We start from the raw sequence: 22,172 nt of genomic DNA on the forward strand, positions 1-22,172 counted from the left end.
TAAAATGGAATTACAGCGCTTAATCATGAAAAATGATATCCCAAACATTAAAAATAATTTTTTTTTCTGGTGAAATCAAGATGACTATATTATAAATAACCCAACATCTTAGATTTTGAAATACCCAGTGGTATCAGCATTCATTCTGTTGCCTGAATGAGGTTGTCACTACACAACATTTAAAATAATCACACACGCACAAATCTGAGATATAAAATTGACACTGTAATCACTCACTCTCTATTTCAAGAGCCTTTTCCACAAATCTTTATTTTTAGATTTTTTTGCTCCGCTTCTGTTTCCTGACAAATAAAAGTGTGAGTGAAAGTGGGCTGAGGGCTACTGGTTTTTGCTCTAAGACATTTATAAAACAGTAATTATTTGTAATGGAATCCAGCTTTTAGGCATCTCGACTAAATGAGAATAAAAATTACACTTGTCCTCTAGTGAGCTTTTCCTGGCAAGACAAATGTGTACACGTGCACACACACACACATACACACGCGCGCACACACACACCCCCCTTAAGGTGGAGTTGCAACTTGAGGGTGTTTCAATTCAAGGCAGCTTCCCCAACTCCCAACTCTATCCCCAGGACACAGAATTTCCAGTTACTTTAAATTCAATTATTCAGTTCTGGCTTCAGCATAAATCAAAGTCTATCACCTTCAAACTCCTGCATTTATATTTGAGGAAAAGGCACTTGTAAATTTTCATGGAAAGTAATTGTACAGACCAATCATGATTTTCACCACACCAACAAAGTAGTACGAAAAAAGAATAGAGTATAAAATAGCATCTTTTTCAAAGGTAAAATAGTGTTAAATTTAACACTTAGGTTGTTGTGTTAGCCCACCAATCTTTGAAAAAAATGGCTCCAAGAAAGGCAAAGTATCCTTATGCTGATGAAGCAAAAATTCCAGGTGAGAAAACAAGGTTTTTACTGAGAATTTTTAATTATGACAAAGTAGAGAAAGCTCGGATTGACTGTTTGTAAATCAGAGTTATCAAAAGGCTGCTGAATTAGTCTCGCACTTCAGATAGAGGCAATGGATACTACATAAAGTTTTATAGGATTAAATTGAAAGGAAGTGGATAACTGGGTTGTCAAATTTCATTTTATCTTTGACAGTGAATCAGAATGAAGAGTAACAACTCTGAGTTATTCTTTCGCTCAGTTGATAGTAGAATGTTTCAAAACCAAGGTTTGATTCCTTATGTGAGTCATAGACCATAAAACCTAATTAGGTAATTAAAAAATGTATGATGCTTGTCAAAAGTAGGACTTGTTTAAGGGTTAGATATAAATTCATTAGTCCTCGAGAATGAGAGAAGAGAAAGAGAGAGAGGGCAAGAGAGTCAGAAAGAAAGAAAGGAAGAAAGAAAATCAATACATCTTGTGAGTCAAGTTGGTTTGGCCCATGAAAGCTACTCAATAAACATGAGTTACAGACATGTAAAAATAATCTAAAAGCCAAATGGCCTTTTGACACCAGGAAGTCTGCAGAGAAAAAGAACAACTCATTAATAGAAAAGGAAAGATTTTATTCTTCTACTAAGAGATAAAGAAACCTTGGAGCCTACTTAACTCGTTAGGATGCCACAAGCCTTCAAATTCAGTGCGCCCAGAATCAAACCGCTTGTCTTCCCTCTTAAGCTCATTCTTACCCCAGTCCTCTCTGTCTCAGGAAAAGGTGCTCCCTGCCCATGTCCACTTCATTATTCAAACTGGAATAATGACATTACTCCTGACACCTTCCTTAATTAACTTCATCCCCACATTCAGTCTATCAACAGGAACTGTCAACTCTGGTTCTAACATATATTCGCAGCCAGCTAATTCTCTCCATTTCTGTGCCACTGCTTGAATCCAAGCCACCAGCATCTCTAGCCTGCACTATTGCACCCTGGTTTCCTGGCATCTCCCCTTCCTCCTCACAATCCAGTAGAGCAGCCCAGGGTGATCTTTAACGAATAGACATCAAATAATGTCACCTCCCAGCTTAAAAGCACTCAATGGCTTCCCATCCATGTAAAATAAACCATGTTTCGTTAACATGGCTCACAAGACCTGGCCCCGGCCCACCTCGCTGACATCATCTTATCCAGCTACACTACATTCACAACCACCCTTTGTCCCCTGAATCTGCCAGCTCCATGTTCTGAATAATGGCAGAGAAGCTATGAAACTGAATGATCAAATAAAGCGTTTGTAGAAATAGTTCACAAATATGCCTGAGGTACACATTAAGCACACCTGTTATATGATGAACATTTATTTCACATACCGATACACACACACAAAACACTTTCTGTGTAGGAATTCTTTTTTTTTTAAAATTAAAAAAATATATATCTTTATTGATTTCAGAGAGAGGAAAGGAGAGAGGGAGAGAGATAGAAACATCAATGATGAGAGAGTCATTGATCGAGCCCGCAACCCGGGCATGTGCCCTGACCGGGAATTGAACCCCGATCGCCTGGATCCTAGGTCGATGCTCATCCGCTGAGCCAGGCCCGGCCGGACTCTGTGTAGGGATTCTTAATTCTAATGTCTTTTTTAAAGCAATTTATAAAGAGAGGGGCTGTTATGCAAATTTTTATCCAGAAGCAAGTTTTTTCTTTTGCTTTTTGGGGAAGAAAAACATAAAAAAATTTTCTTTCCTAGTCAAGCTTACACTTTTCCAAATTAGAGTTAAAATAGTCACCGTTGTAGCTGTGTAGCTCTATAAAAAGATATTTGGGAAAGAGGGTAACAGGGACTCGGGGAAGATGGATGTTTGGGATAAAGAGTGTGTACAGCTTAATGTAAATAGGATTTTTCAATATAGATGGAAAACAGCAGAAATGACACTGGGAGCAAAAAAGAGATAGAGAAAAGAAAGAAAGCAGACTATTTTCTCGAATGTAAAAGGCATTTTCATGTTTTAGAAGACTTAGAAGAAAGAGAAAGTAAAACAGAGGAGAAACTGAGACAGGAAATTACAGGAAGGAAAGAAGAGAATTTAAGGCTAGTTTTGGTATGGATCCTAAATTTTTTGAAACTCCAAGTTAATCCACAATGCCACTGTCAAATAAAGTATGAGCACACACACACACACACACACACACGCACACACACAGAGGGAATTTGCATAAGACACAAAAATAAACCCTTAAACTCTCAAAGAATACATAATGGATGGCAGGAAAGCTTTCAACACATGGAGTATTTTCCTAAATCATTTAAGCTCATGTTTCTCCTACTCAGCTAATCACATAAAACTGAGGTACATCTCTTGATGCCTAAGGTGGTATGAGTGAACATGTAAAATCATAACTTACCTCTTTTAGAGTATTTGGATTGACAGGAAACCCTTTCCCCCCAGAGAGGCTGGAGTATTTCTTTTCCAAATTACAAAGATTTTCCTTTTCCTGAAGGAACACAAAATCTATTAAGTTTAGTCGACCTTGCATTTCCCTGGTGACTAATGATGTTGAATATTTTTTCATATGACTTAATAACTCTTCATATATCTTTTGTGAAATGTTTTTATTCAAGTCTTTGCCTGCTTTTTAAAAAATATTATTTACTGTGTGTTTATATGTTATTGAGTCATAGGAGTTTTTAATATATTCTGGATACAAGTTCTTTGTCATTTCCTCTTTAAGTCTTTTTTTCCCTCTTTACCCCAAGGCTATGAAGGGGCACTTGTACTCCTATAATTTCTTCTGGAAACTTCATCACTTCAATTTTTAAGTTTAGGTCTATGATCAGTCTCAAATTGATTTATATGTGTAGTGTGAGGGTGGGTGGAGAGGTTCATTTTCTCCTTGTTGACCCAGTTGACCCAGCACCATTTGTTGGAAAGACTTTCCTTTCTCTACTAGATTGTCTTCAAGCCTTCGTCAAAAATGAATAGACATCATATATATAGGTCTAATTCTGGACTCTGTTTGTTTCCACTGATCTATACAGTGTATGTCTTATTTGTATGCCAGCACCACACACACAAGTAGTCTTAAATATTACAGCTTTATAGTAAACCTTGAAGTCAAATGGTATAAATTCTCCAACTCTGTTCTTGCTCAAAGCTGTTTTGGCTACACTATACCCTTTGCATTTGTATTTACAGATAATTCTCATTTTTGCATAGCTGATGTTCTATTACGTTGTCATGAACAGTGAATTAGTGAACGCTGAATTAGTGAACACTCTCATTCCTAGGGGAATGATCAGGCTGGGTTCCTGTGAGCCTTTGGTCACAATATTTTCAGCAACGTATTGATCAATACAAAACTTTTATTTTATGTGTGTTTCTGTATAAAAAGACCTTATTTAATATATAATGATGATTCAATAACATTGAACTCACAGCCAACAGCACTACAATTGATGCCTGAATGAAACTTATCTAATGCAAGCATTTCTGCCATGAGGCACATCGCCGCCTTCTGTATTAGGATCATTAGATAGTATTTTAGCACTGTGCTTGTGAACGTCGTCTTGTTTAACCTCAGCATGGAGTGTGCATGTCCAGTGACTCAGAGTTTTCACTGCTCTGTGCATGTCCACGAATGACTACACAACAACTATTAATTTGGAGGTTACAAATCAATTTTTGCGAGGAGGCAAATTCACAAATACAGAACCTACAAATAATGAGGATTGACTAAATTCTAGCATCAACCTATCAATCTCTACAAAATGTCTGTTGGGGTTTTTACTGGGATTGAGATGTATCTATAGACCAATTTGGGAAAATAAAAATCTTAATATTTGTGGACCTCAATTTTTACAATAGAATTATATTTCATATATTTTTAATAACAAAATGGTATTTCTCCGAGGGTGCTTACCCATTTTAAAAAACTTCTCCCTAAAAAACTTCTCCTTTTTTTTTGTGCTAATATTTCAGAAACCACTTAAATACTACATATTAAACTATATGATTTAATCTGTGCCTTTTGACTACTGTGCGAAAGGGTAAAACGGTGGCGGGGCTGCTCATGGTGCGAACGTAGAGTTCACCCCAGAGCAGGGCACAGGGGTGGGAAACGCAGCTCCGCTCAGAGGGCGGTGGGTGCTGAGGAAGCGAGAGCAGAGGAGCTGCCGGGGGTCGGCGTGGGCCACAGAGGCACCTCGGGTGAACTCATGATTCTATACAAGAGACCAATTTTTCTGTCTCTTCTCGAACTGAAAATAGCTAAAATGGGGATACCCCAGCTACATTTCTTCTAGGTGGGGCCATGGTGCAGCCTCATACTTTAATGCATGATGCTGGATTTGACTGTTCTCCTGCACACCATTCTCGGTCCCTCTCATATTTTTATGATCCCAAGAGTGACATTCCTCGGTACTGGCCTGCACGCCAGGCTCAGGAGGGAGACTAGCGCCATCAGCTTTAACTTCTGTTGACTTATTCCTGAAATTAGACTCTGGCCATATCAGGAAGTCAGGCTGAAGTCTGGACAGAGGAATCCCTTTCCGTGTAGTCACTTGAGGGGCTGGGATGTGGACGCGGTCCCTTTGGTGAGAATGATCTTGCCGTCCACATGGGGGTGTCTACCCTAGCCAATTCAGCTCAGCTAAATGCAAGGTGGCATTCGCCAGGAACACCCCCACAGAAAGAATTGGAGTTTGAAACCCCAGAGCAGCAGAGCCAAAATGTTTGACAGCCTTAAAAAAATAAAAAAAAATAAAAAGCAGAACATGTTTTAACCTGTTTGAAGAAAAATATGATTTTTTTTTACAAAAACAAAAAATCAGAAAACAGACAGATTTTCCATAGTTCGGATTTTCACACTGTGGAAGAAACATGAAGAAAATATCCTTGCTTTACTCTGAATTGCAGTCATTCTCAAAACATCAGCTTATTAATGTGGAGGATTGAATAGAATTATGTATTAAAAAGTCTTCCTTAAATTACAATCCACTGCTCACTATTAAAAGGCACTTGGTTCGAAGGGAAAGGACTTTCCCCAAATTGGAGCCTGTGTTTTACTGCAGACAGTGCTGGAAGGGAAATACTCACTCTCTGCAGCATCATTATTAAGTTATTCTTTTCTTTCACAAAGTGGTCTTGTTCTCTCTGGGCCTGCTGGACAATGTGAGAGGCTTGCTTTTTCAACGCGGAAATTTTTTCCTAGAGGGAATAAAGATGATCACAAAAAGATGCACATTAGACATGCAAAGGTTTGCCAGTCTGTCCTGGAAACGAGAGAAAAGGTGTTTACAGCTGGAATAACATTTTCATTGACGGTTGGCAGTGATGATCACCCAGGGGCAGTTTCTTTGACATGCCAAGCTCGTGGCTTTTCCTTACCTAAGTTCAAGTGATTTAAGATCTATTTGAGGAACCCAGAAGGCAACAGGAAAGCCTGTTTTAGACTATAAATGAATTTTTGGCATCATCTTGGGAGACGCCTCGTGGAAAAACAATGGAGTTTCTTATTTAAACTGAGAGCTTAAGAAGTCACCTTCTCCATTTTCCCTTCCTTCAGTTTTTTGGGGTTTAGTCCAGAGCACTGGGGTGTGATTCCAAATTCTGAAACAGCTGAATACTGGGCTGGACATCTGGGGGCTCAGGGATGGGTGCAGTCAGCGAGGTATTATCAGCATGGCATTATCGGGCTATTTCTAATGGTGACAAGCCATCAGCCAGCTTTGGGAACTGACGAGCAATGGACAGAGAAAGTTTCCCAACAGACTTTGTTCATACAATTATTCTGAATCTAGTTACTATGATTGCAAAGGGAAGAAATTTCAAACAAATATCTAAATTTCAGATTTTCTCTGCCTTGGTTTTCACATAAAGAAAAAATTAGATATTGTTTATCAATGCATCCAAAGCATCAAGTAACAATGACTGGACCATGTACGTTTGCTAGTTGAAAGCACCATTTGGCATATAGATGGCAGGCTCCATAATCTGCCAAATGTGATACGTAGACAGGTAGATGGACATACGCTATAGCTATGTTAGTGATTATAGCTAACACAGTGAGGGGTGTATTATGATTTTTGCATTGAATGACACCTGACGGAAGTACCTTTCTGGTGACAATGTTGCGTTGATATTCAGCCACTTCGCGCAAGAGCTGCTGGGTGAGGTTCTCCTTCTCCTCATCTAGACGGCTCTCGTGCTCGAGCTGCTGGAATTCTAGGTCTTCAAAGTGTTTGCTCTCCACATCCAGCCGGTCGGCATCCTTTGGAGAAAAGCGAATGAAAACAAGACATACCAGAATGGCTGCAGCCTTTTAAATGTGAAGGAAAAAAATATTAAAAGTAAACAGTCCAAAATATCTTTCCAATTACAACACTGAACGGGGTTAGAATATGGCAATCCTCTCTTTTGGAAATGAGCCCCCAGTGCAGAGACTATTGTTGGAATTGGAAGGGACTTGGGGGAGGGGATGGGGGACACTTTTACTTCACCACTGATTTTAGACTGCTTTGTGGATGTAGAAATTCTTGCTTCAGATCTGCTAGGTGGTTTTAAAATGGATCACAAAGTATACAAATAATTCAGTAAATAACTTAAACATTATCTGTGGACCAAAGGTGTGACATAGTCTCTTGAGAAAATTCCTATTTTTCTACAAGTTTTCAAATTAAATGAAAGTATAGTATAGAGATTGAATTCAAGATTTCAAAGTTGTTGACTATAAAAAAAAAGTTAGCATATATAACAGACCAGAGGTCTCTAAGAGGAAGACACACAACACAATTCACTAAGATGTGAAGAGGAAATATTAGAGCTTCTTTATATTTAATTTTACTTTTTCCTTTCCTTTTATAATTTCTCAATAAATGTTCTTTAATGTACATACAGGTAGAATAGTATATGTACATTATTTAAAATAAATATATATTTTTGAGGACACATAAGTATATGTATGATCTATATAATATATACAGGCATGCATGCTCACACAATTTTATTGAAGGGAAATATCATCAAACATATTTGGAGATTGGGGTTCTTAAACTGGGTTTCTGTGAATCCCTTAAAATTGTTTACAAAAATTTGTAGTGGAAAGAATGGAACACAGCTCTCATCAGACACAAAGAGTGACTCAAAGATTACATTCTAGGACTCTGGAAAATCTTAAGGACATTTAAGAAAGATCAGAAATCATAAAAATCAGATGATCTAGAACAGACATTCTCCAACTTAGGAGATGCCTGAGGACAAGAATGAATTTGTATCTCTGCAAAAATTGGTTTGTGTTGTATAAATTATTCTCCAATCTACTTTTTAAAAAAATACTCGCCCCTTTACTTTTGGAGACTGTGACAGAACTATAAATGTAGTATATATAGATTTTTAAAAATATATAATTTATAAATAATCTATGGCCAAAAAGAAGAGGCAGCTGACCTAGATGGCTCACAGCTCTACAAAGGCAAAAGAGCCAGGACATTTTCCCCCCAATCAAAACATCAAAAAGAGTTGGAAAAATAAATATATGATAAATTAGGTCTTTATCAGTATTTAACTCCATGCACCTCCTGGTTTTTATGTAAATGATGATAAATGAAGTCTTTAATTTAATTTAATGAAATACATTTCTATTTTATGGAATGAATTTTATTCTGGGAATGATTCATAGAGATATTAACTACCATGTAACCATGTAATTAAAACCAACACTAGAGCAACAAGGTTATTATGTCAACACAGACAGCGTATTCTCAAAGCTTAAGAGCAGGAAAAACAATTTGAAAAATTTATCATTTAAAACTTCTTTACATTTTAATTGGCCGGACAAAATATGGTTTTGGTTTCAAGTTATTAGCTGACATTTCAAGTTTCTCAGACATTTCATGCTTATAATTTCTAAAGAAATTAATGAATTCAGACCAAATCTAGTCACTACTGAAGGAATTAAGAGAGAACTCAAGTATTACATCTTGAAACAAAATACTTAGTCTTGCAGCAATACATTAGCTGATATATTTATTCATACAGGCATGCGCACTCATTTTTAAGGTCTTTCCATTAAGCTTGTTTGTGTCTAAAAGTTACTGAGATAAAAATTTAATAAACTGTTTTTTCAGTTTATAAATAATCTACACTCAAAGTGGATATATGGCTACAATATATACAGTATGCTAGTGGGTCCCTCACTCCACATCTGGTTAACATGCAACATGTTATTTTAACCGCACGAAGGTCACAGAGTCACTAATTTATTTGTAGTAAATATTTAAACCACTGCATGACAATAATAGTACACTAGGAAGGAAACTTGAAAACCAGAGCTAAACTCAGCACTCAGATTCCACGGGTGTAATCATCTGATCAAGTTATCTAAACTATTAAAATGCGTGTATATAAACTTAGACTGTGAAAGAAAAACAACTTGGGAGGGGGAAAAACCTTTAAAAGCTATTAGATAATAAGAATTCAGGGGCTGGAATTTGGAGGCAGGAGTTGTTGCACTGAGCACAGAAAAATATACGCAGGAAGCTCAATGCCAAGTGTGTGATAAGTTGAATTAGAATGCGAGCTCCACCTCTCTGCTGAAAGAACATTACAAAGCTCTACCGGCCGGCACGCTTCAAGGCCAGGTGGGGAAGGCTCACTAAAGAAAATTCAATGCAATTCCTTCTTTTCTTTCCAATAACTTTCTTGAGAATTTGGATGCATAGTTTACACGTAGATTTTTATGTTTTCTTTGCCTTGCAGAGCAGGAAGAGAGCAGGTGTGGTAATGCCAGGAGAGATTGAAGTAATGATCTCCTGACAGCTCAAAGCCAAGTCCAAAAGCAAATTTAAATGGCGCCCAGGGTTTGTTCACATTCTCGCATCTTATGTGCTGTGGTCAAACACTTTCACTGCACGCTTTTGGAATTTGGATGGTACATCTAGCACAACCTCCTCATTTTATATAGGAGAATATGGAGGCCCATCGAGGTGGAATGACTTGTGCAAGATTAGATTATAAACTGATTGTAGAGTTACTGACAAAAAAGGGTCTCCTAATTGAAGATATCACTGAATAAATTTTTTTTTTTTTTTAAATCAAGGGACTAAAATCAACCAGGCAGCTGAGTAAACGTCAAAAGCACAACAAATGTCCTAGCCAGGTGTTGCTTGCATTTAATAGTGGAACCTATCCTGGCAAATTTAACTTCAGCTTTCTTTTCCACACTCCTCCTACCCCAGGGAACAATTCGATTGGTGAGCCCGTATCAACTACATACTACCGCAGGCCATGAAACATCAGATGAAAACTGTAATCTAACTCTTCAAGCAATGATTTAGAGGTAAAAAGCCCAGTCGTAAGTGCAGTGTTGTATACACAAACTCATTCTACAGTTTCAGCTTAAGTATTTGAGACAACAAACAGGTCAAGAAAACGATGTTTCTTTATTTTTAAATATTCCTTTATTTTTAAAGTTTGCATAACTTGCTGCCTAAAGAATCTTGTTGTAATAAAGTCAACTTCATTGAATCTAGTTAAAATGCCTCAGGGAAACTTTGTGAAGTGGCATTCTGAAGTGTTTGAGGTCCGAAGGGACGTGAACTGTGATAACACAGCGAAGTTCCTAGTATGAATGGACTTCTTGTGAAATAAGTGAACTTTTTACTGATTGAGCCAAGGGACTGGTGAAGAGTTACTCTGGTCTTTATTCCTGAAAATCAGAATTAGTAGACCTCTTACTATCAAGTGAACCGAAGCTACCACAAGCCAGTTTCTCTCCTACAAAAAGGGGTTTTATGATAAGAATATTACACTCTCTTCAGAGAGGGAGAGGAAGGAATCTTTGCCTTCAATTAGTGAAATAGGCTGTCTGCATCATTTCCTTTCCTCTTCTGAAGTCAAAATCTTTAGAACATGTACAAATTTATGAGCTCCTCTATAGAAGCTAGATGGAGCAAACAGCAATTGTATCAACCTGAGTTCAGGTTATTAATAGAATTACCAATTTTTATTTGAAGCGATGTTTATAAAAAATACAAACAATAACTGCATAACTAGAGGAAGCAAAGAACAAACTATACAACTATGCTGCTGAAATTGCATTATGACTGTGTAAAATCTTTAGTCATAAGTAGAGTTAAAAAATATTAAACAACTATAAAATCAGTTTCCTGATCTCTTTAGTGAACTGGCATAAACACAAATGACAAACTAAAATAGTTTTAGAAATACTGTCTTTTTCCTAATCATTTTAGCACAAGATTTCCAGAGAACGGTGACATTAAGAAGTTTTATCTTCTTACAGAAAATTTAGCTGTACACAATAAAATGAAGAGGAAGAAACAATGTTGGAACTTTCTTTGGTCCAACATTGAAAGAAATAACAAATATTAAAACTGTTATGCTGCAGTTCAACTTGTCTGCATTCAGTAATCTTTATTAAGATGCTTTCAACCTCTGCAATATATTGAAAAGTTTAAACTAATTTTTCAAAACCTAGATCAGATATTTTTGTATTAAAGATCATCTTAAACATTTTTAAGGGTGGGATAGCTTAATTTATTTTTCAACTTGCCCATTCCCAAGAAGGTACAGACATAATGATATGAACGAAACGAAACTTCTTTTCTACTCACTTGGGATCATAAATTGTTAGCCACGCAGGGCTAATTACGATTACATGATTCCTTTAAAAATCCAAGACTCTAATGAATGGGTCACACTTTATCTGGGTGGCTGTTTAGAGGAACAGCCCTATTGTCTATGAACTAAGGAGTGGCCATGCCAGTGACTGTGAAACCATCCCCATAGGAGGCCCTGTTTTCAGAACGTGGTCGTGCTCAGCACTGCCAGCATCAAGGATCAGTGAATAATCTGGTAAAGTTCAACTACAAGGTCTATGCTGCACTAAGTTTTTAAAAGTCATGAAATGCATATAGAAGCTGTTGAGGGCATTAGTATTGCCCTGCACCTTGGGTCTGGGCGTTTCACTGCTGTGATCGTGCTTGTGAGTTCAATGTCATGAAGAAGTAGAAAGAAAAAGAAAAACAATACGATAAGCAGTGGTGGGGGGCAAATCAGAGAATAGGATAATTTTTGGACAAGAGTATAGAATCAAGCTAAAAAAGATAAAAAAAATTCAAGGGCAAACAGTATTCACGATACAGCACAGAATGGGGAGAAGATGTCAGTTGATCTAAATGCTACAAAATCTTGGTGATGGTTACATGTCAGGAATTGCTCTCTGGTTACAAAGAATGACTCCAGAAATGTATTTACATTCTCAGTTGGGTGAAGGAGTCTAACAAGGAATTTTTTAACTGATTAGCATGAAATAATATATACTGTCAGCATGCATATTTCTATTTAAAAAGCATCGAATGACCGGAACTTATGCAAATTTATAGTATGTGGAGAAGGAAGTCAGTAAGTGAAATTTAATGAAAAACAAACCTCTATAAAAAAATAAAAACAAACAAAAAAATAAACCAAACCAAAACAAACCAAAACAAAAGACAACTGGCACATTCCTGTTTGCTACTGACCCTCTTCAGTTGCTGCTGTAACTGTTCCCGCATGGACTCGGGACAAGTGTCCAGCTGGGTCTTCTGCTCGGAGTAAAGCTCCTGAAGCCTCTCTAGTTTTTCCCTTTCAGCATCAAGCTTTACCTTCTCCTGAAGTTCAGAAATCAGAAAATAGAAGAATAGCAATTACCTTCACACCCAAGGCGTTAGTGAACATTTTCCAAGGGTAACACGACAAGTATACACAAACTCTAGATATCCTATGAACATAGAAACATAGGTTAGTGACTACGATAAGGGGGTGTAAGTGGAAGTAGACACAAGGGACCCCATTTCTGTATTCTCAAAACACAATCTACCTCCTTGAGTACTGGCAATGACCTCCATCCTTCCTTCCTTCCTGCCACCATGTTACAAAGGCCAGGAAGCAATGGTAATGTTGGTTAATGGTCAACAAAGGACAAAAGCAATGTCAACCGAATTCATAAGACAGCCTTGCAGAGTCACCTGGCAGAGAGCCAGACAATGAAAAGCAGGCATTTCCTTCAAGCACTGTGGTAGTCCAGTTTGCTCAAAGCATTTCTTAAGCACACTTTGGAAACTGTTAAAATTTTGTTCCCATGTCGGAAGTACATTAGACCCTCTGGGTGATACCCAGGTCATCTGAAACGTATCTAGCTATCTGGTAAACCCCAGAGCTTAAGCAATTAGAGAATCTGACTCCAAGGACAGCATGTGATCCAGAGGCTGAGAGGGCCAGTAAAAATGCAAGGCTGACCACGCAGCGAGAAGAAGGTCTATCAGGCAGCTCAGAGATGCTGAACATGCGACATTCACTGTGGAGATAAGAACTTCTCTACAATGACTGACATAGAAAAATAAGTGAAACCTGGACTGTGAAAAAAGAGGAGAGGACAATACCCAGGAGTCAGAGAAGAGAAAGGAGATCACACTAAATCTCTGCTCAGTCACACACTCCAAAGTGACCCCAAAAGGCAAATCCTGTAACACAGTGATTACGAGGCCTTACGATGCCACCTCGTAAACAGACAAAGCTTCAATCTCTGTAGCGCCGGTCTTCCCAACTTGCGTTCTCTTTATGATACTCTGAACCCTTGAAGCAAATTGTAGACCTGATTCTCTCCTTGTGTAACACTCTTGGACTAAACAGAAGCACTTTCTCAAGCATGACCACAATTTCACCCTCAGTAAGCAAAATACCATGACCTTATTTCCCTTCGTTTATTCTATGTGAATCGGTACAAATAAAACTGGCTTCTAAGTATATTACAGAAGGATTTCTTTTTTAAAGATGAAGCTCTGAAATAGTCCTATAAAATTATACTTACTAGAACTTCTTCATCCAAATGGCCATGATTTCCTGTGTAAACATATATTTAGATTCTTTATAAAAGATGTTATGGTTTAAGTCTAAAACTATATTGACATCAATACTTATACCAGTTCATTCGAGTCTCCATTTGTGGCTTAAATTTTAAAATGTCAAGGGCATTTTAGAAATGTATATTTTGATTTAGAACTGCACACTTTTCTCAAAATGAACAAATCCGGAAGTCATAAAACTGAGAATCCTACTTCATATATCAACCTAAATATGATTCTACAACTTCAACCTTAGCAGACTGTGAAGACATTGTCCTTGTCTTTCATGGCAAGTCTGCTCATTGGGCACATCTATTGTGCAGGAATTGGAGAAAGCAATGGCGTTGTTTACAGGAAAAAGGATTCTCAAGTGTTAATTCATAGGAAACCAGAAAATACTAGTAGTACCAGTTAGATTTAGTCTTCACTTTTAGAATTAATTATTTTTTCCCTTAATAAAGCCAGCGATACAGAACACCCATAATTCTTTTCGCTACGAGAATGTATTTCTTCTGTGTGTGAATCAAAGATGGAAATATTTACAAAGCAAAAGAATTTTATCCAAAACAAGTTCTATTTCTAGATACTGTATCACCGGATTTTGCAGCAAATCTAGTTCCAAACAGAAAGTAAAAGAAATAAGAAAACTATTCATTCCAATTAAATTTCATATTTCAAAGCCTTAAAATTTAAAGTTATATTTAATAGAAAACACTGATACTATTGTATAATATAATATAAAAAGGCGCTGGACTCAAACACAGGTCTCAATCCAAAGAAATAAACTAGTGTTCTGACGCTCTCATTTTTTAAAACTGTAAATAATCACAAATAAACAACCAATAAAAAATACCTTATGTTTACATAGTGCCTTCCTCCTGAGGTGCTCAAAACGTTTAGCAATTCCATACAAGGGGGCGGTTAGAAGAATTATGCAAGCAGGCACCATCAGGACCTTCTGCAGCTTCTCTGCGATTTTCCAGTAAGGCTGTGACCACTGCCTAGGTCTCAGAGCAAAAGCCCAGTGGGGCCAACGCTAGGGCAAAGGAAGTAAAGTGGAAGGATGAAAGAAGGTCTAGTGGCAGGTGGGCCTGGCCATAAATCTCTGAGGACCGCAGAGGTGACATCACTCCTGCCAGAGCCAGAAGTAGACCAACTCTGAGCCAGAAAGAAATTAATATTCCTCTCTTCTATTTACTGCCCAGGAAGTTTTCAAAGGAAAATTAGCTCAAGGCAAGTAGTTAATTAGAGCTGAGTATCACCTTCTACAGAGAAGGTAAAATAGACCGACAAATGAGGTGACGTTCCAGGGTTCAGGGATTCCTACTTTTTACATGTAAAATATGAAAACTGGGTGTGACTCTCTTCCCCCAGATTTAAATGGTAAACTCACCTATTCTAATGACTGTGGGCACAGCAATATTTTCCAAACACCAAGTTGGGAAAGAGTTTAACTTTTTTTTTTTTTTAAAGATTCATAAATCTATTTTCAGGAAATAAATGAATTAAGATAAATTTCTAATATTTTAACAACTTTAACTTCATTGACAAAACAAGGTTTCAAGGAATTGGGAACATGCCGGGAGAACCTAGGTGTGCAAGGAGACATTTATAAAGGGAAGCGGACACGGCTTCCCTAGAGACACGGCCGCTTCGGTCAGCACTGTTCTCGCACTGACTTGTCCTCAGCACAAACTCCTTGCCAGATTCTGCCTGCTTCGTATACTTAAGACGGATGTTCCTAAGGTGTATATACAGCCAAAAGTAAATTATTCACGGGCAGAAACTCTAAGGAATGAGCATTTAAAAAAATCTCTCCAGCCTGCCAGTGTGGCTCGGTTGGCTGAGTCCTGTGCTCCGAAAGGCCGCCCGTTCAATCCCCAGTCGGGGCACATACCTGGGCTGTGGGTTTGACACCCTGCCAGGGCATGAAAGGAAGGCAACCAATCAATGTTTCTCTCTCACATCGATGCTCCTCGCTCTCTCTTCCTTCTTTTCTCTAAGCATGTCCTCGGGGTGGATAAAAACAAGCAAATAAAACCAAACACAACAACAACAGAACCTCTCCAGCTTGTCTAATATGCAGCCAAGCTGAGAAGCACTGATTTAGTCACTGAGGATATTGTGAGAGGCAAAGGCAATTAATTACAATTTGATTTTTTTTTAATGAAGACACCAGATTCTACCACAGGATCCACCAGAAACTGTCCTTAAAACTTTTGGCCTTAGCACCTTTGTTTCATAGTATAAAAGGCCTCTTTCACAAGTAACATCCCAGTTGTTTTTGTCCCAAATTTTTACATTCAGATTAAATACCTCAAGTAAACTAAATGAAAACTGAACTGCGAGAGATTTCAATACCCAATATACATTCAGAGAGAAACGATGCATTTCAAGTTCAGATGCAAAATGATTCTCTTCTAGCACGGAAATGGTCAGGAGTAGTTATAAATTTACCCTAAATAATCTGAATTTGTACATAAGAGCTGCCAATAATCTTGAATGAACATACGAAGCCAAGGCTTGTCACAGGGCCACTTATTTTGCAAGGTTTGTGGTTAAAAGACAGTAATGTAAGTTTTCTCTCTTTTAAGTTGTATTTTTTTTTTTAATCCTCATGCAAGGATATTTTTTCCATTGCTTTTCAGAGAAAGTGGAAGGGAGAGAGAGAGAGAGAAACATCGATATGAGAGAGACACATCAATTGGTTGCCTCCTGCACGGGCCCAGACCAGGGCTGGGGATCAAGTATGCAACTGAGGTACATGCTCTTGGCCCGAACTGGACCCTGGGCCGGCGCTCTAACCACTGAGCAAAACCAACTAGAGCTTAAGTTATATTCTTGAACTGAAATTTAACTTGCTGGTTCTGTCTGAATTCCAATGCCACACAGAAATTCTTGAATACCAGTGAAGAAAATCATCTTACCATATCTAAGTGTGCAATACTTGTTAAGCAGATGATTCAAGGTTACCCTGAAAAGATGCTTGTGTTATTAGCTCGCATGGCTGCTAGATAAAATAGAGGACACCCAGTTAAATTTGAATTTCAGGTGAAAAACAAATTACCTTTTACTGTATGTCCCAAATAATGCATGAGACATAATTATATCAAAAATAATAAGTATTATTATTTTTTATCAATACAGAGGTCTTTTATTTTTTCACACTCATCATGCCGTGAATTCCCAGGGAACGGCCCCCGCAGCTCAGGCTCCTCTCCGCTGGTTCTCTCAGCGCTTCTCTGGGAGGCGCAGGCCGGCGCCTCAGCGGAACCCAGGTACCTTTCTCTTTGGCCTCCTGCCTTTTCTCATCATTTTCCTTCACACGTGTCAGGAAGCCATCTCGGCCCTTAGAGCAAGTAATATGCTCAATATGTACATTAATTCTCTTGGCAAGACTCTTCCCCTTAACCTGTTTGTTTACAAGGATGCCCACCGCACGCTGGGGGACACTGCAGACTCCTCCAGTTTTGCCATGGGAACATCTGTGGGGCATTCCTTCTTGAGCAGTGCCCTTCCCTTGATGTCCACTACATCACCTTTCTTATAGGTTCGCATATATGTGGCCAAAGGAGCAACTCCATGTTTTCTAAAAGGCCCAGAGAACATATAGTGGGTGTCTCCCCTCTTTCCCTTTGTGTTAGTCATTTTGGCGAATTACTAGAAGATGGTGGTTCTAGCCAAAAAGAAAAAATAAAAAATTTTCTGTTTATCAGAAATTCAAATTTAACTGATAAGGTTTTCCTGAAAATTAAGATCCATCTTCATAACTTCCAAACTGTTTAGCACAGAATCCAGAACACTCTAGGTGATTGGGCCATGTTTCATGAAACACTGGGTTAGGCTTTGAATTGATGCAACAATGGGTTAAAATTCATAGTCCGTAAGCTATCATTTTTAAGGGCGATTCATCCAAAATCCTTTCCATACACCCTGAGAATCCCTTTCTTTCTAGTTCCTAAATGCTGTGGGGTTGTCTACCAGGCAGGCATCCTCCTTGGTTCATGGATTAGGCAAATGTTTTAAGCCCGAAATCACTTATCTGAAATTCTTAAGGCCACATGTGGCCCAGATTTCAGAATAGTCTTAATTTTAGAGGGGTTACACAGTTCATATAGCATATATTATATGGCATTTCCAGTGAGGTTGGGGTAATACCCTTTACTCAAACACGTTGCTATTTCCACAACTACTTCAAAGTCAGGTTTTGAAACCAACTAAATTTTGGTGCTTTTTTTCCTCCACAAAACTTTTCAGATTTTGGAATTGCAGAGAAAAGATACAAACCTGTGTCAACAAGTGGTGACTGTCGAGAGCCATTCTCTGTCTGCCTCTAAGGAGGCATATCCCTACATTTCTCTTTAGGATTTTTTTTCCCTTTGGCTTTGACATTTTAATTACATAATTAATAGATGTTTAGTGTAGAAAAAGTTGGAAAACCAAAACACTAAGAATTAATGTAATCAAACAACCACAGAAAAAAAATACCCTAATCTGGAATCCTGTTGATTTAATCCCCAAATCCTATATTTCCACTTCCTCTAACCAGGGAGCTAACTTTGAAATGTAAGAAAGAGGCATGGGAAGGGCTGGGTCCCTCTGAACATGGACTGTGACTTGGCGAAGGCTCTGCACTCAAGAGGCATTAACACTTGCCCGAGGAATTCGGGGCCTGGCTCACGGCTTTCCCCTGGCTTTGCAGGAAGGATGGGGAGGAAGTAACAGGTACTTTGGCAAAATAATAACGGGGAATAAAATATAACCATTTAAAATACAATGAGACATGCTTATTGTAGGAAAACTAGTCCAATAATTTAAGATTTCACTCAGGCACATGTTGTGTGGCATAGAGCCATTTAAGCTTCAGTTCACCCCTTGAAGAGTATTTAGCTATAAAATGTGCAGGTCAGAATGGATGCAAAATATCATAATCTACCTGAGTGAGGATCTGAACCTTCTCAGCAGCTACCCAAAATCAGACTTTGTCTTGGACAAAGGAAGTGGAAGGAGGGGAAGCCGGTTCCACATCAGGCCTTTGCCCAAACTGAGCTTCACGGCAAACCAAAGCAGTTTACTAGAGCACACTTTAACAATCCTCCCTCCTTTCACTCGCCCCAAGAAAACATGCTGGCCTCTTTGCTTATGCCTTCATCAAATAAGCATCCCCTCTGGGTTGATGTTCGAGTCAGATACTTGTATCTGTTCAAGTTTTATCCATATTCTTAGAGACGCTATCTGTGATGGGACTGCTGTCTGAGAAGACAACAGGCAGGTGGCATTAGCTCAGAGTGACGTGGAAACAAGATTACTGGTGCTCTTGACAGTGGTACCCAGAAGGGCAGTGAAAGGTCAGCCCAGGGAGCCCCTGCAAATATGGTCAATGAATACATAATTGAATACATTGTCTATATTTTATGTTATATATATAATTACATCTACAGTTTTTATTTCATATGGTAACATTAAACAATAATCATCTATTATATTAATTTATACTAAATATATAAAATAGAATAATAGTTCCCAAATCAGTTAAAAGAAATAATACTAAACGCTGGTCTTGAGAGCCAAGGAAACAACATCAATAATTTCACGCGAGGACTAGAGCTCTGAGGTGTTATTAAATCTTCCTATGTCTCCAGGACCTGCCTCCAAAAAACTAGAGCCAGGCTTACAGGATGTGTTATCGACACCTGAATCGGAGCTTGCCCAACAGGGATATCTTTTTAGGTTTTGGTTTTCTCATTCCACAGGTTATATCTGACCGCACAACAGGTGGATGGAAAAGGAAACGAGAATCCAAAAGAGCAAAGGCCACTTCCTCCTTCTGTCTTACGCTCTGGCTCGACTGGCAGCGTGATTACAAGCCCGCTGGCATGTGCAGTTGGGGGAACCATCCCAGCTGTCCCGACACTTGGCAGCTTTGCTACTGGGCAGGTGTTTGGCTCAGTGCTTCTGGGAAGGCCCAGCCTAGGCTCGTTGTTAGGAGATCCATGCACAATTCTCAGAGAATACAGGGTGGTATGCTGGCACCTACTATGAGCTCAGTAAACAGTTGAAAACACTGCCTTTCTCTATTTCACAGGCTAGAGAGGAAAATAAATATCTAACAAGCCCAGAACAAATGTAAATGATCCTATGTGGCCCATAAAAAGACTAAGAGAACAGCAGGGGGAACATTATCTGAACTGGAGAGGTCTTGAAGGGCTTTTCGGAAAAACTAACACTGAATCTAAGCCCTGAAAGATGGAAGCAACAGGCATGGAATCTGAGGAAAGGCATTCCAGGCGGGGCAAACCGATCCATTAGGGACCTTTTGTGGGGGTGGGGCAAGGGAATAGATTTTTAAACAAATACAAAGGAGACCACCATGAAAGTGGTGTGAAGAAGGGGAGAGTGGTGAAAGGCACGTGACAAGTAAGGAATTTTGATTTATATAAAATACAGTGGAACTAAAACCAGAGTGATATGATCTAATTTATATATTTTTAAAAAATTGCTCTGGCTGCTGTGAAAGGAATGGGTTGAAGGAAAGCACATGGAAATGGGGCTAAAGAAGAGATTTTGAAGATTCAGAAGAAAATACTGTCAGCGGAGATGCAGAGGAGCTGAAGTAACTGAGAGATGTTTTCATAATTAATTGGATGTGGGATGGAGAAGTGTCAAGATCCACTTCTAGGTTTCAGTATGAACATCGGGTGGGCACAGATGCCATTTCCTGGACTGGGACACCTGGAGGAAGAATCGGATTGGAAGGCGGGAGGATGTGGAGGGCAAGGGGAAGGAGAAGGTCAAGGGTTCAGTTACGGGGTGTTCAGTTGGCAATACCTGTGAAATATCTGAGTGGAGATGTCAGATCAGCCACAGGATATGAGTCAGAAGTTCAGAAAAGGGTGGTAGGCTAAAGACAAACATGAGACAGTCACCAGCACATACAGGTTATTGGAAGCAACGGCTATAAAAGAATGTGAGGATACAAGAAAAGAGATTTCAGATCAGAGACAAATACTCTTAGTAACTGGTTGGATAGAGACAGAGGAATAAGCAACTGGAATTGAGATGGAAAAGCCAGAAAGATAAGTAAGAGAAAGAAAGGAAAACAAGAAGAATGTGGTATGTGGAGGCCAAGGGTGGGGGAGAGTGGAAGTGCCAAGAAAAAGGTGTCCCCTGTCTTGAATGCTCCTCAGGAGTCTAATCACAAGAGGACTGAAAAGCATCCAGTGGACTGGGCAGGGCCTAGGTCTTCAACAGTCTTAACAGGAGCAAATCTGACAGGGCAGTGGGAGCCTCGGCCACCGGGAATGAGAGGAATGGTTAAGTGGGAACTGAGGACACACAGAGAGCGAGGAAAACTGAAAAGTTTGGCTATGGTGAAGAGAAGCGAAATAAGGTAGTAGTTGGTAGAATGTTTGTTTTTCAGTAATAATTTTTAAAAATAATAACATTGGCATGCTGACAGTAAAGGTCCAGTGAAGAGAAAGAAATGAGGGTAGAGGGCTACAGGACTGAAGACGCTGAGATGGTGACTGGCGTGAGGCCCACAGCACATCCACAGGCTCAGGACTTTGAGAGGAAGGAAAAACCTTCCTTAGCTGTGAAGAGATGGGATGCTTCTGATTTCTCAGTGAAGTGGGCAGTGAGATCATCTCACAGCCAGTGGGAGGAAAGGGGACCAAAGGTTTGAACAAAGCAAAGGTATAAAATCGCCATGCCATAAAATGGCAGAATAGTTTATCTGAGAAACACAGTAACGCTGCCAAGCAAGACTGAGTCTGCATTTGAGTTTGGTTGTCAAGAATGAGCAGTAACGTCATCCAGCCCTGTCGGTTTTCCCTTCCCTCAACCTCCTCTGGAGCCAGTTTCTGCCATTTTTCACACCATGTGATGACAGACAATAATGCCACCTTCCAAGACCGACTAATCCCCAAACAGCTGCACGAGCTGATCCTATACTTCAGGCCCCCGCTGTCCCCTCTTCCATGCATAGCTTCTCTCAAGCCAGCAAAACCATAATGGGAAGGATGGAGGTGACCCCCTTGCTTGTCCCTGCCCACGCTCCGGGAGCTCCACGTGACCTTAGATCCGGACAACATAACGCAGCTTCCCCTGGGAAGTGAGATTCACCATTGACTCAACTTATTTCACTTTTGTGTAGAATCTGATGCTAACGATAGAGAGACAAATAGAACTTGCAGGCGCCATGCCACGTGCCAGCTACGCAAAGATAAATATGTGGAAGGGGAAGGCAGAAAGGTTCCCTGGCTTCATGATACCCATTCTAATGTCCCACAAGTTTTCCAAAATGATACAAACAATAAAATACGAGTAAGTCCCAAAACAAAGACATCTGATG

At 39.1% G+C, this 22,172-nt stretch overlaps 1 protein-coding gene across 9 annotated transcripts in view; it reads right to left on the bottom strand.

The window, feature by feature from the left end:
* PHLDB2 (pleckstrin homology like domain family B member 2) overlaps nucleotides 1-22,172 on the bottom strand; it is a 200,518-nt gene that overhangs the window by 29,683 nt on the left and 148,663 nt on the right. For 5 of the 9 annotated variants that reach the window (XM_081139349.1, XM_081139347.1, XM_081139354.1 and 2 more), the window contains 4 exons: nucleotides 12,458-12,586; nucleotides 7,033-7,188; nucleotides 6,015-6,125; nucleotides 3,325-3,414 (listed from right to left, as the gene is read on the bottom strand). In XM_081139349.1, the coding sequence (XP_080995475.1) occupies nucleotides 3,325-3,414; nucleotides 6,015-6,125; nucleotides 7,033-7,188; nucleotides 12,458-12,586 (486 nt within the window). The remainder of the gene's footprint in view (nucleotides 1-3,324; nucleotides 3,415-6,014; nucleotides 6,126-7,032; nucleotides 7,189-12,457; nucleotides 12,587-22,172) is intronic. The other 4 variants (XM_081139351.1, XM_081139353.1, XM_081139352.1 and 1 more) reach the window with 1 other exon arrangement.

Source organism: Miniopterus schreibersii, assembly GCF_964146895.1.
Source record: "Miniopterus schreibersii genome assembly, chromosome: 5".
Taxonomy (NCBI): domain Eukaryota; kingdom Metazoa; phylum Chordata; class Mammalia; order Chiroptera; family Miniopteridae; genus Miniopterus; species Miniopterus schreibersii.